At 36.0% G+C, this 26,752-nt stretch overlaps 1 protein-coding gene across 1 annotated transcript; it reads left to right on the plus strand.

The window, feature by feature from the left end:
- Positions 1–25,856, plus strand: LOC125838723 (serine/threonine-protein kinase EDR1). The gene is made up of 14 exons (XM_049517764.1): positions 1–523; positions 15,600–16,040; positions 16,567–16,670; positions 17,414–18,099; positions 18,238–18,453; positions 19,733–19,773; positions 23,506–23,574; positions 23,665–23,765; positions 24,145–24,223; positions 24,318–24,416; positions 24,516–24,584; positions 24,764–24,813; positions 24,913–25,089; positions 25,201–25,856. Exons 1-14 carry the CDS (start codon positions 101–103, stop codon positions 25,301–25,303), a joined length of 2,658 nt encoding a protein of 885 aa, XP_049373721.1. The 5' UTR covers positions 1–100; the 3' UTR covers positions 25,304–25,856.
- Positions 25,857–26,752: the final 896 nt, after the last annotated feature.

Consider the following 26,752-nt stretch of genomic DNA (forward strand, 5'->3'; position numbering starts at 1 on the left):
CCCACCCCACTTTTTATACCCACCCTTTTTGCCCGTATCCCCAAATTCTCTCACAAATATTGAGTCTTTTTTCATTCTCTCCCTTCCATGATACTTCACCATGTCCAAAATGAAGCATTTACTCAGGAAACTTCATATCGGCGGTGGTGTGGCCGATAATCCTCCTCACCTTGCCCCTCATCACACCTCTCCTACTCATCAACCACCTCTTGTACTTGATCCGAATCAGCAAAATAACCGGTTTGAACAATCTGGGTCAACTTCATCTTTGTCTCCTCAAACGACGCCGGCATCAGCAGCATTGCCCAGAGTCCCTGAGATGAATTCGGCTTCGGCTTCTGATTCTGCTGATTTTAATTACTTTGAGGAGGAGTTTCAGGTTCAATTGGCTTTGGCGATCAGTGTTTCTGACCCAGATTCTCGTGAAGATCCGGAAACGGCCCAGATCAAAGCAGCCCAAGAGATAAGTTTAGGATGTTCGCCTTTGGAAAATCCTGTGGAGTTCCTTTCACTTCGTTATTGGGTATATTCGAATCCCCCTTCTGATTATTTAATATTTTGATTGTTTTTTTCTTAATTGCTTTTGCAAATTCTCAATTTAGGTTTAATTTCCATTTTTTTGCTTATTGATGCTACATTGAGGAATTTACTTGTTCTGGTACCTTACATGGAAAAATACTGAAACTCTGCTTCAAATTATCCTAATTTGCCAATAAATTATGTTAAAATTGGACTGCTTGACCTTTGTTTTTTTTGGTTGTATGGGGGACAACTGACTAGGTAAGGGGAATAGTGTGATTGGAATGAACTCCTATGTATGAAAGACTCCCACTGATACTATTTGGTTATACACCTCGGTTATATCGAACTGCCACTTGTGCTTCTATGTGATTACAGTTTTAGTTTTGTATTTAGTTTTAGTTCTTGTGGGATTTCACTGGTATGTTGTTATTGTATAGGCGTACTTCCATATTTAAATCATAAGCCTCTTGTACTGGGATCAAGCTATAAGCTCAGATATTTGAACTTGAGAGTCAATTAAATTTGCTTAAAATTGTAAGTAGGCATCTATTCAGTTCATTGTAAATTTGTGAGTATACACAGTCCTCATCTCCACCTTACTCATTTTCTTTGTGTTCACTTTGATGTATGACGTAATCATCAATCCTATCGACCCTGGGGAATACAGCTAGAACAGTTTTAACCTACATTACAGAAACGACATCTAATTTTTGGTTTGTATACGTGTCTTTGTCTAAAAACTTTTTAATTCGTTCTATTTTTCTCTGATAATCATCTACATATAAAATCATTTTAATATTTTTTATATGAATACAATGAGTACAAGTTCCAACTATGAACTATGGGCTCATACTAATTGCTATTATTCGCTTTCCTCCAACGCCGTTTGGTTAAGCCAGCTGTTTCAAGTGACTCCACTCTCCAAAAGTTAGATATCTTTTAATGCGTCACTCAGTTGGGATCTTGTTATGTTTAAGTTTTAGATTACCTCACTATAAAAGCTCTATCTTGTAACCGTCGTCGTGTTAATTGGACCGCTATCCTTGCACCTACATTTGTACTTTATTGATCCATTAATGAGAACCTCCATCTGTGCACGACTCTTACTTTTTTTTGGCTGGACTCGGATACTTTATTGATAAAGTAATAACTTTCCCTTAAATGTTAATTAAGCAATAAAACAACAAGTATCTAATTTCTAGCTGCTTCACTATCACAAGTTGTCTATTTAACTCTATTTGGAACTTTTTTTTTATAATCGTGGTGTTCGGGCCAGCTTGCGTGCACCTCGACTAATTCCACGGGATACATGCCACCTTCCACACGTACCCGCTAGCTCTGTCCACCAAGGCTACGACAGAGGGAAATAAATCATTTAGTGTTTTTTTTTAATCTTTGTTGGGATTTGAACCTGATACCTCATGATTCTCAACTCACCCTATAGACCACTAGGTCACACCCTTGGGTGCACTAGCCCTATTTGGAACTTAAAGTTGGATGCAATATATTCCACTTAAAATGCTTTACAAATTTGAAGTGAAAACAATTTGATTCATAACTAAAATTAAAAATAACCATTTCTACGATATAACATGTCTTTAACAAGTAATATGATAGGTTATTAATACAAAAATATTGTTTTTTTTTTTAAACTGGTAACTTTAGTCTATATATCCACATGTATATTACAACAAAAGTGCAGTTCCCCTTCAAAAGTATTACAACTTACAGTGTAAAACAGTCTTAATCTAAACTGCTACCTATAAACAATCTAGCACATCAAAGATGTCTTCTTCCCTAGTTAATATATCTTGTTTACACCAAAAATAGAAAAGAGCTAAACAATTCATCTTGTTCTTCTGTAAGCTATTCTGCCCATTTTCAAAACTCCCGTTGTTTCTCTCTGTCTAAATTGTCCACCAAATACATGCTGGGACAAGTTTCCATTTCTTCTCCTTATCAGAAGCATTTCCATCTCTATTCCAGCTGCTTAGGACTCCTTTAATGCTCCCTTTGAAAAGATATAAATATATAAAAGCTTATAGGTATGTCAGATACTAAGAATTCAACATAATTTACTGTTTTGGTTTCTAGTTTCCTTCTTCTGTACATAGAAGGAAAAAACTAAGTCATACATTCAAAAGTATTGTTCAGACAATGCATCTTAATGTTTCAGCTGAATTATTCAGTTTAATAAGCATCAACCATTTCTTAAAAAAATAAAATAGATATCAACCTTCAGACGTTAGACTTCGAAATTTTAGTTTTATCAAATAGTTCTTGTATAACAATTAACAATATAAGCTTGGAGGTCAAATTGAATTGCATTCTTCGTCATATGTAGTAACAACACATCAGTGCAGTAACAAATAGATGTGTTCTCTCTCTCTTGCTGCACCGTCTTAATTAGGTGTTATTAGATAATAGAATTTTTAGTAGGTGTTTGTGTTTAGCTATTAGTTGCTTCATATGGGTTTGACTTAGTTATCTTTAGAAAATGGAATTTTCTACCTTCGTTGTTTTATCTTGGATTATTAGGCGAAATGAATTTTATAATGTAGGTTTATTTGATTCAATCTGATTGAAACTCAAATTTCTGAACATTAAAACATATTACCCAACCCTAAGACTTTTTTTTGAGAAGTTACCCAAACAAACATTGACCTTTTCTTAAAAAAATAAACAGATATCAACTTTCAGAGGTTGGACTTCGAAATTTTAGTTTTATCAAATAGTTCCTCTATAACAATTAACAATATAAGCTTGGAGGTCAAATTGAATTACATTCTTCTTCATCTGTAGTAACAACACATCAGTGCAATAACAAAATAGATGTATTCTCTTTCTCTGCACTATCTTAATTAGGTGTTATTTATATAATAGAAGTTTTAGTACGTATCCTTTCTCAAAAAAAAGAAGTTTTAGACTCTTTTTTTTCGAAAAGTTACCCAACCCTAAGACTGGTTTACTTCTCACTATTTGGGATCGGTTTTAGGCAATGATAATCTGAAATAATCTCAAAGATCTTCAATCAGATCCTTGGGACTCCAATTTGTAATATCTACATAGATGTAAGTGTCAGGTTTGGTGCACGTTGATGTACTTAATCTTCCTATTCACTTAAGTTTACGATTGATGGATATCGTAAATGTTGGCGCTTGCAGGTAAAAATTGTGTCATTACATGTGAGCACTAGAAATTAAAATAAAATTTTCTATGTATGACCTTTTGCATAGGAGGTCTTGTCATTCTAGGAGTTGCTTAGGGGGTACTATTTTTGAGCTTTCAAAATTAATAAAGTAATTAATTTATGGGATAGTGCTACTTATATAGTTGATGAACGGTAGGTCTTACTAGTTGCGATTTACTCTTTCCTCCAAATCTTTAGGCTAAACTAGCTATTTCAAGTGACCGAGCTCTACAAAAGTCTGATATCTCCCTTTAATGCATTAAGCCATTGGGATCTCGTTACATACATTTAAGGAGAAAATGGCCAAATGACCCCCCAATTTATTATCAGATTTCCAACTACACACCTATTCTTCGCGGGAGTCATATTACCCCCTGAACTACTTTACAATGGAATAAATAACCCCTTAAGTGCTGAGTTGACATAGAGAGTGTATTTCACTGTCGAGTGAGAGTGAGTTGCCTTATATTTTTTTTAATTTCCATTTTTTTTTCTAATTTTCTTTTTTCTTTCTCTTTCTTTCTTCTTATTTATCTATACAACTATACATTTTTCACCATTATCATTGTTGAAGTTTTTTCAATGGATGTATGGTATAAAAATTATCAACAATTAATGCATTTTATGAATAAATAATTTTTCAATAGACTTATTTAAAACATATCTAACAAGTTAATTTTTTTTTTTTTAAAAAAAACATACCCATCAATTAATTTTTTTAAAGTCATGGACTCGAGAGTAACAAAATCAAAGTGAAGTAATTGTATATTTAAAAAGTATTTTCAAACTTATTAAAAGGAACTAAAACAAAACAATTTCTTCTACATTTTAAAAGAAAAATCCTACATGTTCTCCTAAAACCCATGAAGAATCAAAATAGAAAACTCAAATTATAAATTAATCATAAAAATTTTAGAGGGAGAAAGAATAAAGAATGGGGAAGAGAGAGAGGTTTCTCAAATTGGTCTTCTCATCCGCGATGATTTTGAGTTGTCGGCGGAATCTTCAGGCGATGAATCTGATCTCGAATGTTCATGACCCATTTAATATGTATCTGAAATTGTCCAAGGAAATAAATCAAACGAAATGTAAAAAAATCTGGAAAAATTGTTGAATTGATTGGATGAAAGATTTGATTAGATACTCTATCTTCTAAGCTCTAGAGATTCGGAGTAGATGAAAAGGTGACTTGAATTTTGTTTTTATAAATTGTTAGAGATATATAAATTTATTGAGGTAAAAAATGGTGTTTATTATAGTTAGGGCTGAAGAAATGATTGGGGAAGAAAGGAAGAGGAAGGAAGAGAACCTTTTTTTAATTTTTTTTATTAAATGGTGAAATACACGTGTCAAGTGCATGTATTTCACCGCAAGACACATGCTTGGTAATGACATTTCAGGGAGAAAATAATTCTCAGGGGGGTAATAGGATCCCCGTGAAGTACAAGTGTGTAATTGGAAATCCGGTAATAGAGTGGGGGGTCATTTGGCTATTTCTCTACATTTAAGTTTTACATTACCTCATTTTAAATGTTGTATCTTGTAAACCTAAAACTTGTTAGCCAGAGAATTAGTCTGTCACGACCCAAACCGTCATGATTGGCGCCCATACTAAACCCTTGGTGGGGGAACCATATCTTACCAACTACCAATGGCATAACCGATTCATTTAACACATTCAAAAGCATTTGAGACGAGAAATAAGAGTTCTCAAATATAACTGCGATAAAGTGCAGAAATTTAACTATTACAATCCCCAAGATCTGAAAGTCATTATACAAGGACTCTAACTAATAATGTCTAGGAGTAGCAAAAGCAAATAAAGTAAAAGAATGCCAGAAAGGAAATAGATGTCGGTCATCAAGAAGATCTGTGGCGGCCTGGATAGGAGTAGCTCACCTTCAAATTGGAAATGTGAGAAATATAGGAGAAATATATTATTGAATTGTGTATCTACATTATTACATTGAGACCCTATTTATAGACACTACGTTGGAATCCTTTTCCAACTAGGATTCTTATTCCTATTCCTATTCCTATTCCTATTCTAATTAGGATTGTATATACTAATTTCTATTCTAACACTCCCCTCAAGCTGGTGCATACAAATCATATGTACTTAGCTTGTTACAGATGTAATTAATACGAGGACCGGTGAGGGACTTGGTGAAGATATCTGCAAGCTGATCATTTGACTTCATGAATTTCGTAACAATATCTCCTGAGAGTATCTTTTCTCTGATAAAGTGACAGTCAATCTCAATGTGCTTAGTCCTTTCATGAAACACTGGATTTGATGCGATATGAAGAGCCGCTTGATTATCACACACAAGTTTCATTTAATCGATTTCGCCAAATTTTCGCTCTCCCAGCAACAGTTTGATCCAAACTAGCTCATAAGTTGTTGCCGCCATTGCTCGATATTTTGATTCTGCACTAGATCGAGCAACCACGCTCTGTTTCTTACTCTTCCACGACACCAAATTACCTCCTACTAAAACACAATATTCGGATGTCGAACGTCTATCAGAGGGTGATCCTGCCCAATCAACGTCTGTATATCCAGTGATATGCTCATGGCCTTGATCCTCAAAGAGTAGTCCTTTACCGAGAGCTGACTTTATATATCGTAGAATACGAACAATTACTTCCCAATGACTATCACAAGGGGAAGTCATAAACTGACTTACAACACTCACAGGAAAAGAGATGTCAGGTCTAGTCACTGTGAGATAGTTCAACTTTCCAACCAGCCGTCTATACCTTTCAGGATTACTAAGTGGCTCCCCCTGTCCTGAAAGGAGTTTAACATTCAGATCCATAGGAGTGTCAATGGGTCTACATCCCATTATTCTTGTCTCCTCAAGAATGTCTAAGGCATACTTGCGTTGAGAAATAACAATACCTGATCTAGACTGAGCAACCTCAATACCTAGAAAATACTTCAGTCTGCCAAGGTCTTTAGTCTGAAAATGCTTAAAGAGATGTTACTTCAAATTAGTGATATCATCTTGATCATTGCCTGTGATAACAATATCATCAACATAAACAACTAAATAAATACACTGATTTGGTGCAGAATGCCGATAAAACACAGAGTGATCAGCTCCACTACGAGTCATGCCGAACTCTTGAATTATTTTGCTAAACTTTCCAAACTAGGCTCGAGGAGACTGTTTTAGACCATAGAGTGACGTAGACATATTGGATTCTTGTTTCTTTAAGTTGGTCATTCTAGATATCACATCATAGAATCGAGATATATCATTAGTATATAAAGTACGTGCCTTTTCCCAAACTAAATAACATGTCTGGGATGGGCGAAACAAGGGCATTAACTTGGAATCAATAGATCCTATGCCATAGGAGACTACATAATTGAGCATCAACCTTCTCCCATTGTGCGTTGGCTTTATCATCTGCCTCACTAGCCTTTGCCTTTTCATCTACCACACAAGCATTGTTGATCAAGTGATCTTGGACGCCTTGACCCTTGCACCACAACTCAATTGAAGAAGCCCAAGCTAAATAGTTTGAGCTTCCCATTAATGGTTCTGAAGTGATCATAGCACTGGAACTTCCTATATTTTTGGAGCCAAGAATATCAATCCCGAACGACATATTGTGATATTAGAATATTCTCACAAAAAAAATAAAATAATAATAATTAGATCTGACTGCTGGAAATAAAATAAAAATTTGGGGCCAGAATCTGATTGCTGGAAATAAAATAGAAATTTTGGGCCAGAATCTGACTGCTGAAAAGATCTAACTGCCGGAAAAAAATAAATCTGGCCGCCAAAAACTGGTCGGAATCAGGAAAAAAAATTATATGGTCAGCCTCGGAATCAAGAGGCAACCCCACTGGGAAAAAAAACTGCTGGAAAAAAAAAAGGCCTGAATAATTGCTGAATTTTTTTTTCTGGAACAACAATTTAGGTCACCGGAAAATTGCACAGTGACAACTGATTGAATTTTCTCACCATTGCTTTGATACCATGTGAGCAATATAGGAGAAATATATTATTGAATTGTGTATCTACATTATTACATTGAGACCCTATTTATAGACACTACATTGGAATCCTTTTCCAACTAGGATTCCTATTCTTATTCCTATTCCTATTCTAATTAGGATTGTATATAAGTATTTCTATTCTAACAGGAAACACTATTGTGCTAGATATAGGGGCACATAGAAGATAATGGGTCATAAACTGCACTTAAAGAAAAGTGCAGGAGTAGAATCAATACAAACATTATGTACTAGTAGGCATCATAGGCCGACTCAGGTTAGTAACAAGTATATACTAATAAACCAACAAAACGAGTGGACATGTACAACAACACTTAATCAATAACTCAGTAATTCAAGTAGTCAACACTGTAAATAACCTCATTCCCAACATATCAATGTCAAACAATCACTGGACATATAAGTCACCAAAATACATATAATAGCTATCACAAAACTCTGCAATATAAAGTAGTCACACACAATCATGGAATTATATCCAAACTAATCCACATCTGTTCAGCCTCTGTATCTCATCAGTCTCACGCAGTGCCATATACAACACTCACAATTGTCACTCATCTGTACACACATGATAAGGGACTTTAATCTTGCCCAACTGTCCATGACCTGTAGGGGTCGTTAGGTGTCCATGTACCGTACATGCATAGTACCCAATCCATCATACAACCGCTTGTGCGTAAGCTCATATTGAACTCGAGCCACTCATATATATTCTTTGAACCTAAATATATCTCACTATGTTCTTTGCTCAATTATCTCTCAAGATAACGACAAGTACAAAATGAATATCACAAGTGCATCACAATGTCATTTAAAGATATGCTTCAACAATTTGACAACTTATTCAAGCATTGTCAAACCAACAAATATCAACCAAAGACTATGTATGAAGACCAATCAAACATGCTTTACCGACTCACAACGCATACAAGCGGCTAATCAAAGTCTAATTGCAAATAAACCATAACCTACCTAAATTGAAGAACCTGAACAAGCAAGTTATTTCATGTGAGCCTTCCCTTTCCTTAATGCCTCAGAATGCTCAAATTTAAAACAAGCAAATACAAGAATATTCAATCATCTATTCTTCTAACAATAGCTTTGGAAATTCAAACCTACTTAATTCTACTCTTTCTCAAGGTTTAACACGTTACCCATGGGTTAATTCATCATACACTAGTTTTCCAATGATCATATTAGCCTATTTCATGGAGTTTCTACTCTATTAACCCCTTTAGAGTGGTTTTCATGCTAAGGATCCTTGTCTATTGGACTCTAGGTCCCTACAACATCATAAACACATATTAGAGCATCAATTCCATCCTAAGAAGTGTTAATTAACAACTTAGAAGCAAAATATACACTAATTACGTCAACCCATAGGTTTTCCCACAATATTTATGAACTCTAGGGTTCCAACCCATAATCCACCATTTTCGATTCTAGGATGTTAATGAATCACTAGGTGGAATAGTTGATGAAGTAGACTTACCTCGAAGAAGAAAATAGCCCTAACATTGGAAAAATCGTCTCTATAGGGTTTTTGGGACACGTTCTTTAAGTTATGAAGGAGAGACTTGAATTAACTAACTTTAGCGCCTATTCTACCTCGTTTCGTCTCCCGCAACGTCTACTTCTTCACTATAGTGGACCCGCTATGGTGAGTCGTGGCGATATAGCTCACCCATGCTACATTGAGTCCCTGCCTACTACGACGGTTTCGCTACAGCGGAAACCCTACCACTGCAGCAGAACCCCCCTTGTCACGACCCAGGGGTACACCCTAGGTGTAACATGGCGTATAAGACCCCGAGGCCCCATATAAGCCACTTAACATTCATAACATAAGAAATAGAAGATAAGAGATTTAAAACACATTTCAAGCCCAATAGTTTATAAAAGAAAAGCAGAAGTCTAAAACACTTGTCTCAATAGCCATCTAATACAATAGAATGAAATTGGGCCTAGCCCATACATCATGTTCAAAACTGAAATACAAGAAAGAAACTAATCAATGAAAGTCCGTCCTCGAAGCATGAGGACTCACCAAGCTCGAAAATCAACCACGGGTGCAGCATCGAAATTGAAGAGTCCGCGCAACTTAGGCCTTAATCGACATAGAGACCATATGAGCTATAACATGATCCCCGGTGTCTCCCACACCGAAAAGGGTTGTCCTACTTGTCAAGGTAAGGACCATGAACTTCTAGCTTAAGTGGATCCACTAGCTAATGTCTATCTAGACAATCATCCTATGGAGGCACATAGGTAAGGGATAAGGAGATTGCTTCTGAAACCCGGCCTCTACTAACGGGAGAGCCTCCATTTCAATATCCTCTCGGTGCTAAGCATAAATCCCATAGAATAGTCATTTCTTGTTCTTATTATCCATGGAAGGGCACGTCATCTTGCCAATCCAAGCTAAGTCATAAGTCATCAATGGGAAGGTACCATTAAATATCCAATCCAAGCTAGGTTTCATTAGGATAGCTCCTTATCATTGATTCAATTAGGTGAAAAGACCTTTCAACCTTAGAATCCTTACTATGTGAGAAAAACTTTCACAATCATGCTTTCATGTGTTTATGAGAAAATCCTTTCAACAACACAACATTAACATCATCATTGATACTTCACTCTCAAAGCATCCTTAAAGCATTTACATAGATTTCATAAGAACACGATAATTTCATAATCTCCTCTTTCATACTTCAAAATCCCACATCACATCATCATAATTGGAAAATATGGGATTTACATGTGTTCATGGGAAAACATCATAAAATCATAGTATTTCATCAATTCATGCATAAGAGATCATAATTCAATCATTTAAATCAATAATCAAAAGAACCCATGGCAATTGAAGAAACTCAATTGGGGAATTCTAATCTTTGAAAATTGGAGAATTTGGGAACTCTATGAATAGAAGGAATCCATGGATGAAAACCATCATATGTCAAAGCCAATTGCTTATCTTAAATGGAGGAATTGAGACTTGACTTGAAACCCTAGGTTGAACCCTTCTTCTTCTTTAAGTTCTAGAGAGAAATATTTTGGAGAGTTCTTCTTTTTGGTGAATTGAGAGAATGATTTCTATTGGGAAATTTGGGGGTTAAAATACTTATATAGGGGTCTTAGTGAAGGGTTAAATGACGTAGTATTAGGCTAGACTAATTAGGAAAAGACCCAACTACCCCTAAACTTAACTGCCGACCCACCATCTACGGCCCTAATCGACAGACCGTGGACTAACCTATGGCCCGTCCTGGTGGTCCATCGTTCGAATTAGAGAGCTGGATTTTGGCCTTTGAACCACGAGTCCCCCAACCACGGACCGTGGTCTGATCGACGATCCGTTGGTCAGGCCGTGGTTTCATGGTTCCTGGGAGACTATGGGTGCCCAGTCCACGGACCATACCCACGATCCGTGGTCTCATCCACGGGTCGTGGTTGGCCCTCATGGCTGGCACCTAAAATCCCTGAAAATTGCCATGTTGCCCTTTTTCGAATACGAGGTGTTACACCCCTCTCCCTTACCTTGAAACTAGATGAAAATTGATATAAGCACCATCTCACAACACAACTCTCAATTGTAAGACATCACGACACAAACCAAACGCAACAATTACTACAAATGTCTGTTACGAACTCACTTGTAGCCTCAAAATCTCTTGCAGAGGTCTCAATTACTAGGTCACCTCTTAACGGAACACAACAACCACAATTCATCTCAATTAAACAAGAGTTTTCAGTTTTAAACCTCCCAATCTTTGAGTTCTTATTAGCTCATTTCATTATCTGGACTCTAACAAGGGTACTATGGTCTCAACCTCTATAACGATTAGATGGGTCGTTACATAAGATACCAATTAAACAATCGTTGTCCCCGAACGTACAAGAAAGGGAATAAGGAAAGAATTACCCAACTCAGCGAAAAGTTTGGGATATTTACTATGAATGTCTGATTCAATCTCATAAGTGGCCTATTCCATGGGATGGTCCTTCCACTAGACCTTCATGGATGCAATATCTCTGGACCTCAGCTTACAGACCTCTCTATCTAAGATAATCGCTGGCTATTCTTCATAAGACAACTTTTCCTTAAACAAGACTAAATCCCAACAAATAATATAATTACCATCACCATGATACTTTTTCAACATAGAAACATGAAATACCGGTGAACTCCCACCAAACCTGGAGGCAAATCCAAATCATAGGCTACCTCCCCCACACGTCTAAGAATCTCAAATGGACCAACAAAGTTTGAACCTCCCTAGTCAATGGATGTTTTGTAACCTCCAAACAAGCTAGACTACCTATACTCTCGGACTTCAGAGCATCAACTACTACATTGGCCTTGCCCAGATAATATAAAATGGTGACATCATAATCCTTGAGCAACTTCATCCACCTCTGCTGCCTCAAGTTAAAGTCTCTCTAGGTAAATACATGTTGCAAACTACAGTAATCCGTAAATACCTCATAACAGAAACCATAAAGGTAGTGTCTCCAAATCTTTAGAGCAAACACTACTGCTCCCAACTCGAAGTTATGATCAAAATATCACCCAAACAAAACGTGAAGCATCATAATAAACAACAAAATTTGTACCCTCCATAGTCATTGCTAAGATGGGAGCCGTAGTCAGTGGAGTCATGAGATTTAGAAAGCTCTCCTCTCACTCATCAGACCATGGAAACAACACTTCTTTCTGAGTCAAACGAGTCAGCTGGGAAGCAATAGAAGCAAATTAATCACAAAAAACAGTCCCAACTCTTTACTGCCTCCACTTTTTGTGGATCAATCATTATCCATTCCTTCGTAACCACATGCCCCAAGAAGGATGCATCTTACCACCAAAACTCACATTTGGAGAACGTCGAAAAAAAATTCTTTTCAACAACCCCAAAACAATGCTCAAATGATTCTTATGCTCCTCCTTACTCCTCGAATATACCAATATATCATTAATAAAAATTATCACAAACAAATCCAAATACGGTTTAAAAGATCCCATTTATCAGGCTCATAAAAGCAGTTGTGGCATTAGTAAGCCCAAAAGACATAACCAAAAACTCATAGTAGGGGAAAACTCTGTATACGAGCCGTATACTAAAAGATACTAAAAAAGAAAACCTATATCAAAAAAGGAGACCCAATCTTCTATACAAACTGGGTTCTCATAGGAACACCAAAAACAAACTAGAACAAAAGACTATTTTCCAGCTTTACAATATCTTGTGCAACCCCTTCAAATGCTCTTCTCTTTCTCTCTCTCCAAACAACACTCAACAACTTTACAAAAAAGAATAAGATATGATTTCTGAGACCTCGTGGGTGCACCAAAAAGAAATGCTCCCTCTATTTCAATTAGTTTGTCTTACTTTCCTTTTTAGTCCGTTTAAAAAAGAATGTCACTTTCTATATTTAGTAGCTCTTTACACCCAACATCCTATATGACATATTTAAGACCACATGATTCAAAGGGTATTTTGGTTCATTACACACATCTTCAGTTTATATAAAATTGTACCACCGAAACTTAAAGGTAAGTTCTACAAGTGGTGGTTAGATCGACTTTGTTGTGTGGACGGAGTGTTGGTCAATCAAGAACTTTCATGTTCAGAAGATACAAGTTGAAGAGATGGATGTGTGGACATATTAGAAGAGATAGGATTAGGAATGAGGATATCCGAGACAAGGTGGGAATGACCTCCGTAGTGAGATGGTTTGGGCATGTGAAGAGGAGATGTGTAGACCCCCCCGTGAGGAGGTGCGAGAGGTTGCATATAGTGGGTATGAGGAGAGGTAGAGGTAGGCCAAAGAAGTATTGGGGAGAGTTGATTAGACATGACATGATGCAACTTCAACTTACCGAGGACATGACCTTAGATAGAAGGGTATGAAAGTCACGAATTAGGTATAAGGTTAGTAGGTGGTTGAGTTTTGTCTTGCTTTTTGGTGCAATTAGGCTTGGTGGGAGTCCGGTAGCACCGTGTTTGTTGTAGTATTAGTCATAAACATGTAGTCTCTTGCTTTTGATATCTACTACCATTTGTTGTCTGTTATGTTTTAGTTACCGCTTTATTCCGTCGTTATTATTCTTTTTTCTGAATGCTTTGTACTGCTTTCCTTATCAATTGTCATGTTCTCTTCAGTGTCTTATTTTTTTTTCATAACTGTTTTGATTTGTTGCACTTAAGGCGAGGGTCTTTGAAAATAGTCTCTCTACCTCCACGAGGTAGAGGTAAGGTATGCGTACACTTTACCTTCCCAAGACTGCACTTGTGGGATTGGACTGGTTATGTTGTTGTTGTACGCACATCTTTAGTTTAAGACCACAAGATTCAAAAGCCTTTTATTTTTCTAAAACTTTGTGCTGTGTAAAACTAAGACAAAAAATTTGAGGAGGCAGTAAAAGATAGAGGTTATTCCTCAAGCTTACATAATTCTTCTCTACTTATTGAAAGCTCTTCTATTTTTCTCTCTTCATATCTTCCACATTTGTGCTAATGGCGCAACACCCCATGCTTCATGTTTTCTCTTTCCTCTCTTAAGGGTCTAGTTAAATATTTGCATATTTAACCGTGCCTAATATCACTCATTGAAGACCAACTCATATCAGTATTTCACACCACAAGTAAGACTATCCGATAATGTAATAGGATGTGATTCATGTCTTTTCTGGAGCTTTTACTCATGAAGTATCTACTGATGTATGTAATCTCCTCTTCCGCGAGTTCTCAGCCGTCAAGATCACCTCCTTACGGCTAGCCAAGTGAAAAAGTACCCTTTTCTCAGTATGCCAACTCTTACCTGCCCAAAAGCTTCTCATAATTGGACTTAAAAGAAAATATGTCATTATTCTCTGTCCTCCATCTCCATGCATCATGATTAGCTTGTATAATATTTTGTTTGTGAAGTAATCCAATTCAACGTTAGAATTTTGCCATCTCCCAATCTCGCAAGTTCCTCATGAACCTCAAAGCCAATGAACTTATCTACCTTGTAGCCTTCGTGTCCCTTGGATTGTCATCTCCTTTTGGCATGAAATCTGTACATATTTGGAAAGATGATACTAAAAGTGTTGTTCTCACATCACTTGTGACCTCAAAATTTACCCTACTCCTATCACCTATCCTGCATGACACATTCCCATCAAATCCCCCCCCCCCCCCTTCAAGATATTTCTCTAAAGCTGACATTAAGTGTTGCATTTTTAGTCCTGCGTTCTCCTTCCAGTGCTCTATATTTCTCCTCAATCACTTCCCTCTAAAAGTATTCTCCTTTACTCCAAATCTCCATAACCACTGATAGCACCCTGTTAAGGACCTATACATCTTTAATCCCAAGTATTCCCCGACATTTTGAAGCCATGACAGTCTTCCAGTTTATCAGGTGAAAATTTCCCCACTTGTAACATCCCATAGAAGAAATGTTTTTTTCACTTTCTTAGAATGGAAATTTTCTCATGTTCTATGCTATAGTGTTCTGTTATATTAGTGAAAGGTAGGATTGGACTAATGTTGAAATTATTATGGATTAAATTACTCCAAGAAATTAAACATCATCACTATTGGATGCAAGTGCACTTTAAAATGTAGTCCTTACCTTGATCCTAATTCCCATTGAATTAGAACATCCAACATTGACAAAGGCAGTACTATAAAAGTAATTATATACATTAATTTACCTCGTTGTGTGTATAAACAGTTAGTTACTTATAGCAGACTGCAGACTTTGGGTTGTCTCTATTTAGTGCTTTGTTTCCTGTGTTCCTTGCTTAAGTTTTGCATCTGAAGTTTGAATTGGTTCTAAGCCTTCTACCTTGTGTTAATGCAGAACTATAATGTCGTAAATTATGATGAGAAAGTGATGGATGGATTCTATGATGTTTATGGAATTAATTCCAGTGCGGCGATTCAGGGAAAGATGCCTTTGGTAGTGGATCTAAAAGCAGTTTCGGTTTTGGATAATGTTGCTTATGAAGTTATCTTAGTAAACCGTGCAGCTGATATGGAACTGCGGCAGCTTGAGGAGAGAGTGTACTTCATGTCCCGGGAATGCCGAGCTTTAAAGAAGGTCCCGGTTACAAGCTTTTTAGTTGAGAAAATCGCTGACCTTGTTGTTAATAAGATGGGAGGTCCTGTTAATGATGCAGAAGAAATGTCAAAGAGGTGGACTGCAAGGAGTTACGAGCTAAGAATTTCATTAAACTCTATCATTCTTCCCCTTGGCTGTCTTGATATTGGACATTCTCGACATAGGGCCTTACTCTTTAAGGTGACAAGAGCTTCAATCTCTCCTTACATTTCTTTACTAGATTGATATGGATAATTAGCTTGCTTTAGGATAAAACATACTGTTCTTTTTTTTGGGTTCTAGTATCAAATGATTGATACTCATTATCATGAAGTATTCAGTAGTGAAGTATTTCCTGGCTAACTTCCTCATTTTTATCATCTGTAACTACCAAGTAACACTTACTATTTACTTCAGATAGATCTTTGCCTGTCTTTCAATGGTCAGCAGTGGAATCCATGCTCTAGTATAAGGGCATCTGGCATCTTATTCAAAATGAGAAGACAGTGCTAATTCTATCATTTTAAGCTATATTTAGTCCTTTTCTAACCGAATGGAAAATACGGAAAATCTCTGATTTCCAAGAGTGGATGATTGACTTTCTCTTTTACACCAGTTTATTGTTTAGTTGGTTTCTTTTCTAAAGGACTACAACATTTTCTATGATTTTTGTTGAGAGTCTTTCCAGACTCATGCTTTTAACCATACCATTTACTCTGCTGAATAGGTACTTGCTGATAGAATCAACCTACCATGCAAGCTAGTTAAGGGAAGTTACTACACTGGCACTGATGACGGAGCAGTTAATTTGATCAAATTTGACAATGGAAGGTAAAGAATCTTTTGGTGGCACATTTTTCCTGGATGTTTATAGTGTTTGCTGAAAATATCGATTTGTGTTTAAATCTTTTCAAGAGGTGAATTTGGTTCTGCTTTCTCAAAATTAGTATTTCTAATAAAATCCTTCGTAGTGGCTGTTGAGTTTCTGATGGCTCTTCTCTCTCTCTCTTAGATCTTTCCACCCTATATTTCTAGTTGTCGAAAATCATGTAGAGCAGGGGTGAGGTTTGAGGGTTTTGGATGGGTAAATGCTAGCTTCAAAAAAGATGCAGCACCCCCTCCCCCCCTTTTACTCTGTTTGAGCAGATATGCTTTTGATTTTAATACAAATTTGGTGAGCTTTCTGCACAGAGAATGCTGCCTGGTATATTTACTAACATTTTTTTTTATTTAGCAAGAATAACCGTTATATCTTTTTATTTTTTTCATGCTTCAGTTATCAAGTAAATGAAGTTAAGGCATACTTATATTCGTCTTTGTAAAATATAGTATTGTTTATACTAAATAAAAAAGAGTACTGTTAATTTCCCTCTGTTTTCTCTTTTTCCTCTTGCAAGTGTAGTCAAAAGTTTGTTGTCTAAATCTTGCTGTTTCATGTAGGTTATTTGCTGTTTATCAATCTTTTGCCTTTATCTTCTATTTAAGTTCTTTAACCTTCTTCTGTAGAATTACAACCATGAAAATTTAGGAAATTTCCAGTAGTGACCTGACTGATTATTTTTTTTATTGTGCAGTGAATATATTATTGATTTAATGGGTGCACCAGGTGCCCTGATTCCTACTGAGGCACCAAGTGGTCAATTACAAAGTTATGCAGTAGATGTGCACAGTGTAACACCACTTCCTTCTGGCGGTACTGTCATTTCATTTCCTGTTTTTGACACACAAACTGGGACAGGATCAGGTTCAGTTACTGCTGCTCATGGAACTGCCAATACATGGATTTCAAGGGGAGAACCAGCTTTCTACCACAATGAAGCAAAGGGGAATTGTGGAAATAGTTCAGGTAGAACTGGAAGCACCCAGTTTGAGCATGACTCTGGAAATCTCCTTCCATTGTCGGCTAGATTATGTGATGCTTCAGCAGTTTCCCATGATAACGCATCCATTGCACAAATAACGCAAGCTAGAGAAGCTTACGAGAATGTGAACAGTCTTGCAGAAAACTCAGAAGTTAAACTCCTAGGTGTTTCTCCAGAGAGTCAAATGTATTTGCAATCAGATCTGGTTTTAGGAGTTGTTGCTGGAAAAAATCAATTATCAGAGGAAAGGGCTGTTGATACTAGACAAAGTTCAGAAATTAACAAGCAGTCTCTTGTAGCCTACACCGGGATGCAGTTCCCTTACAGTATATCCTATAAAGGTGAACAGGAGTATACCGTTGCTGCACCGAGAGACAATACATTATATGATACTTCAGGTGAGAATTTTGCACTCGTTGGATGTAGAACGAATGAAACAATCCAAATTGGTCAAGGAGAATGTGTGGATATTTCTTATTTATCCATTTTCTTGATCTTTTAGAAGAACAATCTGAAAGTTGTTTTACTTGATGAAGGTGATAAATTCTTTAGGGAGAAGTTTGGAAATATTTCAGATAACGATTGTACTTACAAAGACAAAGAATCAGCTTCAAAAGCAAGGGAAATAGTTACTTGCATACAGTCTAAGTCTTATGCGGTGCAGAAAGAACAGCTTGATCCAATGCTACGTGGAGTGGCAGAGTGGGAAATTCCATGGGAAAATCTCCATGTTGGTGAACGTATTGGTATTGGTAAGACTCAGTACTTTAAGTTCATCTTCTGTGATCGGACATGGATTGGTGATGCAACATTGGAGAAAAGTTTGTGCATATTTATCTAAATCAAATATAAGCTTTCACTTTTTGGCTTTCTGTTGTGAACGTATGGGTACATGTTGCTATCTTGTTGTTAAATGATTGAAGAAAAATGGCAGAGTCAGACAGAATAGTTCTGTATGTTATTCGTAAATTATGTAGTTCACAGTTCATATGCAGTTACTTACCGAATGATGCAAGGTACACATTACGGAAATGTGTTCTCAGATTATAGAGCACAATCATACTTTATGCCCGTAAAAAGGCCACTTCTAATTATGTTGTTAAACTAGGTCATAAGCAAAAAAAATGTTGAATCATTTTTCCCCCTAGTGTTTGTGATTTCAGGCTTAGTCATTTTAAATTCTCCAATTTTTGTGAATATTCCTGTTAATAAGTCATGTGTTAATTTTATATGAATAATAAGGTTTAAATTACAACCAGTTTCAAAAAATATAAGAAGGTCTAAATGACAAGTGTTCAGATGAAATTTGTTAGATTCTTTCCTTGTCAGAACTAGGTCTGTGTTAGTTTAATTGTGATTATTCATTGGCAAATTGTAGCATGCACATTGGGTTAAGGTGAATTGGTAGATGATATGACCTTTTATTTAATGGATGTGCCAACTATTGGAAAGGGCTGAATGCATTACCTTTCTTCACATGAACAATACAGTACTCCTGCCATCCCAAATTCAGTTGTCCAAATTTTGACCGTTTTATGGAAACGGAATTGTTATATATTTTGTGTGAGGAACAGATGTTGGAGAGTTCTCACAGCTTGTTGATTTCATTCTAAACTGAATATTTTGTTGAAGATGTAATATCCTTTTATGTACTTTGCAGTATCTCCCTGGTACTAGCTTTATTAAAATACTATTATCTTATGAAACATATTAATGCCTTTTCAGTATCATATTACCAAAAGTTATCATAGTACCTTCTTTTCTTAAAATTATCAAAATACTCCAATTCTGGAAGAGGTATAATTGTGTGAGTGCCTCCAGTAGTATTGTTTGACTAGAGACTTTTAGCGCTTTGCTAAATATTTCCCCCTTCCCTTCTTTTTACTTACTTTTAGGAAGCAGATTATTTGTTCCTTATTAATGCAGTTTAACGTGTAAATTAGTTATTTTTTTCTTGCTCAAGTGAATGTAAAAAGAAGAATATCATTGAGATTGGATGCTCAATATAATAACACTGATTTGACTTTGCAGGGTCATATGGCGAGGTATACCGTGCAGAATGGAATGGCACAGTAAGTCTTATTTCTGATTGAATAGCTATTCGTCTACCCTGAGTAGAAATAAGAACCATAGCACATTAGCTCTAAAGTTTGACAAGTCACCAATTTTCTGTGCTCCATTTTCCAGAGAAAGCAAAATGGATTTGTCTTTTTTCATGGATCAGTTTTCTAATTTTCTGAAGGGTTCTTTCAAATTAGAGATTATTTTCTATTTCTTTTATGTGTCAATCTTTTCCATGAATTCTGAAATCGTAGGAGCTATTAACACTATTGGATGTGTGCACACTCTCTTATCATAAGAGGCGTGTGTGCACACTAGATATTAAATGACTTGACGAAATATTTAGGCACCTTACACTTTTCATCAAAATTGTTTCAAAAAATGTCATTCGCAGAGGATAATGACAAAAAGAAAATAGGAAAAACTTGAGAAATCATTGGATCATATGTGGTTCTCATGATTCCAAGTGGAAGGATAAGAAGAGTTTCCACTCTACTTTACTTTTAGTGGCACTGGTGCCTGTAAATTTCTCCCTGATTCCAATTTATGTGACATAGTTTGACGCGGGATGAAGTTTGAAAGAAAAGAAGATTTTTGAAACTTGTGGTTTTACACATGTCATAACATTTGTGTAGCTGTAAGACTTTTGAAACTTGTGGTTTACACATGCCCTAACATTTTAAGGAAGAGCTCATTTCTCATTAAGAGTAAAATGAGAAGTTTAAAGTTGAATTACTTTTAAATATAGAAATGTGCTATTTTTTTAGAATTGATTAATAAGGGAATCCTATCACATAAATTGGAACAAAGTATGTTTGGAATACAAGATGATGGTAAGGGTAATTTAGAAGCGCCATTGAACTTCAAGTAAACTCAAAGCAACTATTTCAAATAATATTATGCATAGTATTGACAAGATTTTCCTCTTAGATCTCTGTATGTAGCTTAATAGATAAGCTGATATTTCCTTTCACAAATTCCTTTCTTCCCATAGTCACTATAGTTACAACCGAACTCTCACCCATGAACTTCATTATGTCCTCTTTCCTATTTCCCTCCTTACTAAATCACCTGACAAAATCTAAAATTGGTTCAGCCAGATTCTAATTGAGCATTTTGTTCCTGATTAAAGACATATACACTTGGCAGAAAACACTGACAACCCCTTTAACTTGCCAATAAAATTCATTTTGACATTCAAACTATGGCATGTTCCTATTAAGCACCTGCACATGATTAAATATTTCTATTTGACACTTTTGGCTCAAAGTTTGGAAAATCTTTTGCTCCTGTTCTCGAGTGCTCATTCCATAGATAAGTTAATCACATAAATATGTCACATCCTTTAATTATAGACATCAATCTTAGTTGGAACATGCATGAGGTTTTACGGCCTATTGATCTAATGTGAACAATCAAAGGAGGTGAGATACAACTAGTTAACTTATCTATGTAATGGGTGCTTGCGAACACACATAAGCTTTTCTAAAATTGAGCGAATTGTCTAAAGGTGTTCGGGTGCTCAATCGGAATAGGCCGTAGTTTGAGTGTCCGAATGAAATTTATTGGCAAGTTTGAAGGGTTTTCAAAGTATTCCTTTTGCCTATACACTTCCTTTTTTGATAAGAATGCATATATAAACACATACATATATACATGCTCACATAACGAGAAATATGTGTACATGTAATAGTGATGGTCTCTCTTTACCAAATCAATCTACCCCCAGCTTAATGTTTCAACCATTTTCTTTCATTCTCCATTGATCTTAAAATCACAGACCATGCGCTCCAATTCTCCGTTAATTGTATGAGCTATTTTGATTATCCTTAAAATTGAAGAGATTGTAAAGTAGTTACAACCAAAAATTGAATTAACATATGAAACACTATGTTTAGAAACCATGGCAAGGAAATCCCATTGTCTTGGTTTTTCTATTCCTTTAGCCAAGTCCCCCCAAATTAAACTTAATCAAATCAAATAGACTATGCCCTCAAACTAAATTCATTAGATGGTGAATAATCAGAGAGAATAATGAAGAATAAAGGGGAATAAATGAACTACAAATTTTGGGTAAAGGCTGGGCATAGTTATAGCAATCAAACTAAACCTAATCAATGTAAATTAATCAAATTAATATGAAATTATGAATCGTGTGATAATCTTAACACTCTCCTTGAAGTATTTTTGTCATAGTCTCCAAACGTGTTGCAAATGTATTCAATTCGAGGAATTTTGTTTTTGTAAGAAAATCCACTTGTTGATCATTTAATTTGATGAAGCTAGAAGCAATTCATCCGGATAAAATTCTGTTCTTAAAACACAATCCACCTCTATGTCATGTTCTTTCATGAGAAAACTAGACTTGAGGCAATATGATTTTGACATATTGGTTTTATCTATTATACTTTACTTCACGTCTACTCTTGGAGAAGTTATTTCTTTACTAAATTGGTGACAAACATCTTGGTTTTCACTCTTCAAAGAAATTAGATTTTCTCTAATCATGACACAGTATTTAGAAGTAGCTTCTCTATCTAATCGAGAACTTGCCCAATACAACTACTCTTCAAATCCCAAGCTATTTGGGATCTGTTATATATATATATCCTTACCATTCATTCCATTCTACGTCTTTTCTTAGGAGCACATCCCAACATATCCTATTATAGGATAAATAGTAAGAGTGAAATATATGCAGCACAAGTTTAGTCAGTATAAGAAAAGAGAAGTTAAGGTGAGATTAGACGGGATTGCGGTTGTCTAAAAGCAAACAATTCAAATATCTTGGTTCGTTCCACGAGAATGGAATGATACATGAAGATGTTAAACAAAATCAAATCAGATGGTTGAAATGCAAATTTGCTACCGGGGTGTTATATGATTGATGGAAGCATGCCTACCAAAATGAAGGATAAGTTCTATAGAACAGTTATAAGACCAACAATGTATATGGGAGTGAATGTAGGGCCATTTAAGTCCAACATATCTGTAATATGAGTGTTTAGGAGATGCATATGCTCATACAAGATTAGACAAGATTAAAATATACCACCTTCGCCAAAAAGTACAAGTAGCAAACGCTAAAGATAAAATAAAAGGTTGCTTGAGATAGTTTGGTGATGTCCTGCATCAATCTCTAGATGCACCGGCTTGTAGATGTAATACCATGGTAAGTGAATGTGTTAACTAAGATCACGTGGAAGGAAGTTATCTAAACGCCCTATAATTTTTCTTTGGAAGTCTCATGCAGAGTTAGCGAAACTTAGGGCACAACGGATAAAATAAACATTTATACAGGTGATCGAATTAGTTGGGAATATGCTTTGGTCGTGTTAGTACATTTATTTTAGGTTTTGTGCTTTCTAGCATTCTTTTAGCCCTATCTAAGATTTTTATGCCTACAGAAATATAGACAACTTCTGGTACTCTTTCTATATTTTATTTTTAGCCCTATCTGAGATTTTTGTTTTTTTCTAGTCTTTGTGTTCTCTGGTATCTTGTCAAATCTTTGTTCTGGTTAGTGGTGTCCTAGAAAACTGACATGTGCTGATCACTCACTGTCCATCCATTACTTTGAACTGATAAAAGTAATGAAAGAAATAGACTAGCATCCCGCACCTTGGTAGTCTGTGCCAGTAGCATGAGAATGGTCTGGAATGTTTACTGTAGTGATTGTATAATTATCTAACACTCTTTTTCTGTAAATTTAATTTAATGGAATGAATCTTTCTATATTGCAGGAAGTTGCTGTGAAGAAATTCATGAATCAGGATATAACAAATGATGCCCTTGAACAGTTTAAATGTGAAGTAAGTTGTAACTAGACAATGATAAAGATATCTCTGTACTATGAGTTCTCCTGAACTTTAAGAACTCCTTGTGTGTATTGCATTTTGCAGATTGAAATTATGTTGAGGCTGAGACATCCTAATGTTGTCCTATTCATGGGAGCTGTAACTCGTCCCCCAAATCTCTCTATATTGACCGAGTTCCTTCCCAGGTTGAGAACTCTTTGCTACATGCACATCTACTGACATACTACACTTGGAAGTTTGCCCATTTCTTAAATGTTTAGTCTTGGCTTTCTAATTTTGGCTCAAGGGATTTCAAACCATTCGTGTGACAGGAAATTCTGCATTGTTGTCGGTTTGTAGTGGCTTGTACCTTTTACATTTGTGTTCTCTCAAATCTTTCTTTTGGGAGAGCAAATGGTTACAGTTTAAAATGTGCAAGAAACTCCTATCTCATCTGAAATACCTCCTAGCTCTATTGCCATTGATGCTGAGATATTTGATAGTATATCACATTTGTTATTGAGTAATATATCAATTTTGTGTTTCTCTGCTGAAGTGTATCTGATATCTGTAGTTTTGGTGCAGGGGAGGTTTATATAAGCTACTGCATCGTCCAAACATCCTTATTGAGGAGAAAAAGCGTATGCGGATGGCACTTGATGTGGTATTTATTTGATGCTGAACAGCCCCACCCCCAACCCTCACGGGTTTGTTGTCAGTTTTAGTTTTCTGTTTACTAATGTCTCAACTTCTTGTAGGCCAAAGGAATGAATTACTTGCACACAAGCAACCCTATCATTGTGCATCGAGATTTGAAGACTCCGAATCTTCTGGTTGATAAAAATTGGGTTGTTAAGGTGTGTCTGACTTGAATCTTGAAATAGTAGCCTATAAAATTTGTAAGAAGTAAGCTTCTGTTTATCCCCCAATAATCCATGCTTCTTCCATGCTTGAAGGTTTGTGATTTTGGGATGTCTCGCATGAAGCACCACACATTTCTCTCTTCAAAGTCAACTGCTGGAACGGTGATTGCATGCTCACTTTTTATGACTCAGTTTATGCCATCTTTTCAGGCCTCTTTCCTGCTGTCCACTACCCTTTGAGAACAAAAACAAGAACTAACAAAGATTATGGTCTAAATAGGTTGAGAAAAAGATAAGATCTGAAACCATCAAATTTTCTAATGGTATTCCATTAATTGCAGGCTGAATGGATGGCACCAGAAGTTTTAAGGAATGAACCATCCAATGAAAAGTGAGTTTACTCTTTATTAATACTGTTCTTGCGGCTGAACTTTGCTATGGTTATTAGTTTTGGATTTTCTTAGATGAGTTTGGTTTGTCTGGTTTGCAGATCTGATGTGTACAGTTTTGGTGTAATACTCTGGGAGTTAACTACTCTCCAAGTGCCATGGACAGGGATGAACTCAATGCAAGTTGTTGGAGCTGTTGGTTTTCAGGGTAGACGCCTTGATATTCCTCCAAGTGTTGATCCCATAGTTGCAGAGATTATAAGCGAATGTTGGAATCAGTATGTATCTATAGAACTTTGATACAATTTCATGTGCAAATGATTTCCAGTGTGTTCATGTCCAAAAGAATGTGTCTTCGTTTAAATGGCTAATACCCTTTTTTTCTGCAGAGATCCCCAAGTGCGCCCCTCTTTTGCGCAGATTATAAGTCGTCTAAAACGTCTTCAGCGTCTTAATATCCAGGGATTTGAAACTTGTACAAATCAGCATTAAGGTTGACAGGTTAGGCATTGTTGTAATAATAACAGAAGCTTGTTGCTGGGCTCAAAGTGCCAGAGCAACTGAGAATTGATTGCAAAGTCTTGTAGATGCAAAGAAGCACTCAAGAAAACCCTGGATTGGAAGCAGTTGGTTCATTCGAAGTGGGGACTCAACGTAACCAATTCAGAAACAAGCAGATATCTCCAAGTCAATGGCTGCACGAAGTGCAGTAGTTGAAAATTAGGTCATAGTGATCGTTGTGTTCAGTCTTGAGTTATGTAAAAGGAAAAAAGAAAAAAAATATCCTTTTTAGTTTTAGTTAGTTTTAGGCTGATGAATGCACAGTACCATTGAGATATGTAATGAGTTCCAAAAAGGAGCAGCAGAAGAAAAATCTCAATTCTGTGAAGGTCGTCGAAGGAAGCAATTGTAAACAGTCGGTCTCTGCAGGTTGTACCAACAGAAGAATAAATGGAAATGAGGAAAATTTCCTACATTACCATCTTCATTCTCTTTGTTGTGCTTATATATATAGTGAAGTGAAAGACATTTTTGTGTATAGTAATACATACGGTGTACAGTAAGTACAGTGCTAAACTTATTTGCTAGACGTAGAACCACCAACTTGAGTAAGGAGCCTTATGCCTGCTGATTCAACTCATTGCTAAGGTTATTAAAATCTCCCTACCACTTTTGCAGGTAAACTGTTCTGTTTTGGCTTTGGTTAAATGCTTTTGTGAATAAGTCATCTATCTGTCTTCTCTTACATTTGTGACAACTAGCTATGACAGACAGATCAAGGAATTATAAATGATAAATTGCAAGAATATCTATCTCAGCTTAAATTCTCGAATCAACTTATGTTAAGGTGATTTCCACAATTCTTATACATTGATGGGAATTTTTCAAGTTGTAATTAGGGAATTCTTTTTATCTACTTGTCAAATACTTGGAAATAAGTGTAATATTTACAAACTACAACTTTTGGAGATTCACAAGTTTCAACAAGTACACACTATTAGGAAGAACTTCAATGACTTTCAAAATGCAAGCTTTGATTTTAGTTTTTATCCAAGGAAAATTCACTAATAGCAGTACTTTGAGCCCTAATTACCAACTATAGCGATAGTTTGGCTAATTATCAAATATAGTTCACTTTTAAAAAGCCTTGTGATACAATGTATCGATTCATGTTGTATAAAAGCAAACATATACAAAATTAATTGGTACATTGATACAAAAGCGAATCGATATAGCTCCAAGCAAAATAGATAAAGTTCAAACTCTCACCATGTATTGTAATTTTTGAGCGTATATTTGCTCTGTCAAATAATTTTTCCTTCTTTATCTCATACATCCAAGAGTCGACCAAACCATAAGGCCGCTAAAGCCTTGACCTTAAGCACAGCATCATTAAGGCCTCAAAAATTGTCTATGTACATTATTATTCAAAGGTTTTAA

The sequence above is a fragment of the Solanum verrucosum genome, unplaced genomic scaffold, assembly GCF_900185275.1.
Source record: "Solanum verrucosum unplaced genomic scaffold, falcon-dt-bn FXZP01000182.1, whole genome shotgun sequence".
In the NCBI taxonomy this organism is placed as follows: domain Eukaryota; kingdom Viridiplantae; phylum Streptophyta; class Magnoliopsida; order Solanales; family Solanaceae; genus Solanum; species Solanum verrucosum.